The 6,271-nt window shown below is 37.7% G+C and overlaps 1 protein-coding gene across 1 annotated transcript; it reads left to right on the forward strand.

Moving 5' to 3' along the window:
- Positions 1-1,292: 1,292 nt before the first annotated feature.
- LOC149841670 (trehalose-phosphate phosphatase A-like) lies at positions 1,293-4,505 on the forward strand. The gene is made up of 10 exons (XM_090001109.1): positions 1,293-1,833; positions 1,940-2,080; positions 2,165-2,236; positions 2,329-2,457; positions 2,771-2,827; positions 2,951-3,052; positions 3,146-3,223; positions 3,336-3,405; positions 3,751-3,914; positions 4,260-4,505. The coding sequence occupies exons 1-10, from the start codon at positions 1,540-1,542 to the stop codon at positions 4,341-4,343; spliced, it is 1,191 nt and encodes a 396-aa protein (XP_089857235.1). The 5' UTR covers positions 1,293-1,539; the 3' UTR covers positions 4,344-4,505.
- The last annotated feature ends 1,766 nt before the right edge of the window (positions 4,506-6,271 follow it).

The raw sequence follows: 6,271 nt of genomic DNA on the forward strand, positions 1-6,271 counted from the left end.
TGGCTTTTTCTTGCATTTTGTGAGTGTCGGTTGCATTTGTGGGAATTCTTCGTAGAAGAAGTGTGGTTGGTTCTTTCTCGATGAGAGAACCTGTTGTAGTTGAGGAAGAAGGAATCGTGTTTGAATTTCTTTTTTTGGGTTTCCTCTCGTTTTAACAAAACTCTTTTATTGGGTAGTTTGCTTTATTGTCTTTCATGGTGTCTTTAGGATTTATGTTGCCTTCTGGAGCTTTTTGACTTCTGTTTTTAGAGTTTCCTTTTTCTTGTTTGGTTTTAGTTTGTTTTCATTTGATGATGACTTCCTTTTTCAATGTCTGATTTATATGAATCAAAATTTGATGGTTGTTTCGGAATATCATGAATTCATGGTGTTCATGATTCACTGTTGATGGTTTTTCTTAAGTTGTGATGAATGCACTTCTCTATCGAAGAATTTCTCTGGTTTCTGTGGCGGAAATCAATGAAGAAATTACATGTCAGTGGTCCTACTTGATCAAGAAAGATTTACCCTTTCATGAAATATTCATGGAAATCATTCTTGGCCCTACTCCATGGCTATAGACTGAATGCCAACATCTTTTGGGGCTAATTGATAAATCAATGTTCATTGCCGACATCTCAAATTCATTTTTCTGTTTATGGCTTCCTGCTTGTTCGAATCAATGGGCTTCAGAATGCAGCTTTTATCTTTTTTCCTTTTTATGATTAAAAAGAAGAAAAAGAAACATAACGAGAAAGTGGTCCTGGTGTGAATCCTTTTCTCCTATTGTCAACATATCAGAAACTCCTTTCTTATCCGTTTTCAGGATCTGGAAGCTCCATATCTGTTCACAACTCATGCAAATTCCTCTCATCCTATCGTCATGCTATTCATGACATTCTTCCTTCTTTTGTCTCTTCTAGATCTGATCTGTCTCTGAGTTCAGTTCATAACCCAGAGTGAGTTACACTGTTTTTCATTGCTCTCAGCTCTACAATTGTTTCTAGATTGGGCGAAGTATGATTTCCTCTTTGGTTGTGCCCTGCATATTTCAATTGCTACGTTTTGCTTCATTGTTCATTACTTGAAACTGCTAGTAAACTTGAAGCTGTTTTATGTGTGAAGCCCTTGCTCTATGCAACTTGTGCCTCATAGCATGGTAAAATAAGCTACCTGGCTTATTTGGTGGCGGGCAATTGCAATACAGATTTAGTATGACATTTGAAAAGAGCAATTCAGATTCCAAATCTAGCATTCTTTTGAGAGCCCTTGTTTAGCTTACTAGAAATTATACATGCAGGACAATGTTTATTGTAGACATGAAGAGTTTCATCATGGTCAGTAACGAATTTTGATACACCTCCAGTTGCAGTTTACTGGAGGCTGCTGATTCATTAGGTGATTGCATGACAATGAAGACATTGGAAGTTTGATACACTGATTTTCTGTGGATAAAGCATAAGGCTGCAGAATATAGCATTAGAGGAGTAAACTCTGCTCCATCATTACTGATAGAGAGAAAACCAGATATTGATTAATATCGGATTCTTTGTTCTGGAAATGGATGTGAAGTCAAATCAAACATCCCCAGTGCTTACAGATCCTACACCTCTAACGAAATCTAGGTTAGGCGTCTCCTGTAACTTGATTCCTTATTCATCAACTACAACTTATGCATCGGGTGTTCCTGGCGGTCATTATTCGGGATTCAGTAGGAAGAAACACCGGCCAAGCAACCTTGAGGATGTCCCTTCAAATGGGTTGCTTGATGCAATGAAAGCTTCTTCACCCCCTCGTAGATACCTCCCAACAGATGATCCTGCCGAACATGATGCAGTGTTTCATCCATGGCAGGCAAGTTTCTTCATTTAGATGTTCTTGGATAGTTTCTTTTCCTTTTCATCTTTTTTCTTTTTCTTTTCTCTCCAAGTGAAGAGTTTATCTTTTTTTTTATCCACAGATACAATGCACATCTGCCCTTAGCTCCTTTGAGACGATCACAAATAAGGCAAAAGGAAAAAGGATAATATTGTTTCTGGACTATGATGGAACTTTGTCACCTATCGTGGATGATCCAGATTGTGCCTTCATATTAGATGGGGTAAATTCTACTGCAATAAGGTTATGATTTCCATTCAAAGTTGTAAGATTGTATTTTTTACTTCTTTATTTACCTACTATGCAGATGCGTCCTGTCGTGCGTGAAGCTGCGACACTGTTTCCTACTGTTATAATAAGTGGTAGACGTCGTGATCAGGTTTATCTCTCAACCAAGTTTCAATCAAATAAGGTTATAACAATGTTTCTTAATTTAGCATATGTGCTGTTTTGACCTTGAATATTTTTCAGGTTTGTGAATTTGTTGGATTAGCTGAACTATATTATGCGGGAAGCCATGGAATGGACATTATGGTACCAGAAAATACTTCCACAGTTGATAGTTGTCATCATGGTTGTGATACTTCCATATACAAGCAGGTCAGTAAATGATTCCTATAAAATATTACCTTTCTTATTGCTCTCAACCAAGGCTCTTCTTGAGTAGAGTTTCCTGCTTCACAAACAGATCAGAACTTATGACTTGCTTTTAGTGAAACTCTTGTGGTTTCACTTGCTGCTATAGTATTAACACAAGGGTAGGTAAGGCTTTAACAAGTGTGCACTCCATACAATTGTTATAACTATGTATCAAATGCAGAATGATTTTGAATACAATGCAGCTTGTGATATCTATTTTATAATATTCATTGTCCCCATGTAGCTAACAAATGTCATTGGTTCATTTATTCAGGCAAAGGAAGTAAATCTATTCCAGCCTGCCAAGGAGTTTTTACCACTGATTGATGAGGTAGTCATGCCAAAAAATCTGACTTGAAAATATTTTTAGTTGAAAAAATTCTGAATGCAAAATCATTTGGCTTCAAAAGCTACATTAAATATTTTCCTCATAGAAATATTGAATGTTGAACAGGTTTTCAAATCTCTACTGGAAAGTACTAGAGGAATTGATGGCGTGAAGGTTGAGAATAACAAGTTCTGTGTTTCTGTACATTATCGCTGTGTCAACGAGGAGGTATTGATCTGTTGCTAATATAGTGTTCTAACACTTCATTTGTTTCTCACTCGCGTACACAAAATGAAGAATATTGTTATCTATTGTTACCAGAAATGGAACGTGGTTGCTCAAAATGTATTCACCATTCTTCAAGAATACCCTAGATTGCGATTGACTCATGGCCGCAAGGTCAGCACTCGAAGCCTCATGAAATCACTTGCGTATATGTTAATATTTCATTCATTCTTGTTGATCATTTTAATTTCTGAGCTTTCCTCTCCTTGACATAAATTTCATACAGGTATTAGAAGTTCGTCCAAACATAAAGTGGGATAAGGGAAAAGCTGTTGAATTTTTCATGGAGTCACTTGGTAATCTTTAGAATAAGATAATCTTGTTCTTACTCTTACGTATATAAAACACACACATATACTTGCACGGACACACACATTGAAAATTCATTAAAGTGATTTACAAGTTCAAGTGATAATCATGAATTTATTTACAAAAACACCATACCTTCTTAAAATGGAAGAACTCGGTAAACACTTTGAGAATGCTATTTTTTATCCGTTGTAGTTGGATGGTGATGAAGCATCAATTACTCTCTCTCTCTCTCTCTCTCTCTGTGACACACACCGATGAATGCATGTGTTATGTATAGCCATTAATTACCTGCTCATGGTTATTGAAAGTTGAAACCTTTGTTCTTACAGGGCTTGCCAATTGTCATGATGTGCTTCCCATATACATTGGAGATGACCGAACTGATGAAGATGCTTTCAATGTGTTGCGAGCAAAACATGAAGGCTTTGGCATATTGGTATCTGCAGTGCCTAAGGAAACCAGTGCTTTCTACACTCTTAAAGATCCAACTGAGGTATACCCTGCAGATGTTTAGTTTGCATAGCACTTCCAGTGAAGTTTAAAGACACTGCAATGCCCTAGAACTTGGCAAGTCCAGTTCTAATGTACTAAAGCAAATTTGTCCGAGTCCCTGCAAACTGTAGGTATTGGTTTGAAACTTGAAAGCCATGTGGCTAGTTGAGACTCAAGGCAAACAAACCATGTTTCTCAAGTTCTTGGAATTATAGCAGTCACAACCACCTGGATGTATGTAGTCCAGGCCAAATTGTGTGGTCACTACACTGATAACATATTTTTCAGCTTCACTGTGTTTCTTGATCTGTTTCTGATGTAAGTAATGCGATATTTTGGTTTTCAGGTGAAGGGTTTTCTTGAATGCCTGATTAAGTGGAAGAAGTCTGAGGGAACTTGGAGGTTTGGAACTTGTATTGCAGTCCAATAAAGCTCGGGCATTCTTTCTTTTTTCATGACATGGATATTTTGTCCCATTGACTGGGAATTGCAGTCTAAAATTTTGCTGCTAGTCAATTTTGTAATTACCCTAACTGTAGATGCCTTCAACTATCAAAAAATTCTGGATATTACACCCCGTTCTCCCCAAAAATTCTAGTAACACAATTCAGTATTTTCTTTCATTTTATGAGATCCAGACACTCCAATCTGATAATGTTTTTCAATTAAAGAGAATCTGTTGTATGGAGCACATACCTAATAAGACTTGGATTGTCAATTTTGTTGCAGATGCAAGAAAGCATCTTTCGCTGATTTCACCATTGAATTGTGGGCCATACCTAATAAGACTTGGATTGTCAAAAGGCAACTCTGTTTTACACATCATTATGCAGGAAACCACATGGCTTCAAGAATCTCTCCGGGTTTTAGATATGAATTGTTTACAACGTGGTGGTGGTTGGGTTTTGTTATCCTACTTCATCGATCGCCATCCACCTTGCGGTAAATTTCCCTCCTAAAATCTTATATGGTATGCACCCCTCAGATGAGAAGCAACTCACTTCTGCCAAAAACTTTACATTCTGTCATGTTTGCCTTTCAAGGATGCCTAAAACTCTCTCAACCATATTACCACAGCTCATATCACTATACACAGTGCACCACACAATTAGGTAGTTTGATGACCCATTAGTTAAAAGCGTTTTAGGTTGGGACTCCATGTTTCAGCATCCAACTCTGGGATGGCAATGTACAAACTGCAAGCCACATCCAACCCTGTATCATAAGCTCACACGTCTGGTTCTGACACTGTTCTAGAGGACAGTAGGTGACATGCATGGATCCGACCCTGCCCAGGCACAGACAAGATGTTACAGCAATCCAACTCAGGCTCCACCGATTGTGTCGGTTTCAGTAGATGATGTACATGGCTCACATCCTTGAGCTTATTGAACAGATCTGTCAATGACATTACCATCCCGAGTGTTGGCTCACCCAGATATAGACCAACTTCTCCTACTTGCACCACTGAATTGAATTTTTCTGGTGCTCACATTGTGCAAGAAAGCAATGCCCCTGCTTGTCAAAACTCAAAATCTTAGAACCTATGTCACCTTGCCTGCCATCAAACCGTTAAGGCCACCATAAGGATGACAATATTTTTTAATCTCTTCTCTCAGAGAACATACTTACAATTTGAAGGTGTTGATGCCACCTTCACCAACCACAATGCACTTGCTACTGTGGGAGTAATGTATATCTTGGTTTTCTCAAACCTATGGTTAATTCTGATTAACTCAAAGCCGATCTGAAACGATCTGGATCAGCTGATGCAGATCGGATCGTGCCCCTTAATGAAATGAAACAGAGGCTGATTCGGCCATTTCCAAAAATCGGCCAGTCCGAATTAGGCTGATTCTACTCTGAATCGATTCAAATATATGTTCAATAAAAAATAAAATTAGATAATAAGTATTCTTTTAAATAACCCGATTCAAAACCGATTTGATTCGGACAGATTTATATGGCCCTTTTGAGAAACCGACTTGCTTGTTGAACCGATTTTGACAACATTGCTCTGAAAACTCATTTATCAGCCCTTTCAAAATAACCTGCAATAATGGCTACACAAAGAATGCCACCAAATCTCCAATAACATATCTTTAAATTCATCAAAACTCTGTGTGGCTTACATATGAAAGGAGTGTCCTTCCCCTTGTGACAATTGGCTGAACCCAGTGGACACCACAATCCGGACTATTTTTTAACAAAAAAAATTGCTTTAAAAATCTTATAAATCAAACTTTGCAAGTTGAAATGTGACTTTTTAAGGCCTCTGGAGCAAATAAAGCAAAAAGTGAGCAATGATTGATTTTACTTGAAGCCAAAGAAGGAAATTTTCTCTTGCACATGGACAAA

This window comes from Nuphar pumila, chromosome 3 (assembly GCF_984573655.1).
Source record: "Nuphar pumila chromosome 3, dmNupPumi1.hap1.1, whole genome shotgun sequence".
NCBI lineage: Eukaryota > Viridiplantae > Streptophyta > Magnoliopsida > Nymphaeales > Nymphaeaceae > Nuphar > Nuphar pumila.

Bases quoted from the DNA above. Each gene is read 5' to 3' on its own strand.
- LOC149841670 (XM_090001109.1), top strand. From the start codon at position 1,540: ATGGATGTGAAGTCAAATCAAACATCCCCAGTGCTTACAGATCCTACA. The intron at 2,828-2,950 runs GTAGTCATGCCA...AATGTTGAACAG, and splicing joins TTTTACCACTGATTGATGAG to GTTTTCAAATCTCTACTGGA. The intron at 3,406-3,750 runs GTAATCTTTAGA...TTGTTCTTACAG, and splicing joins ATTTTTCATGGAGTCACTTG to GGCTTGCCAATTGTCATGAT.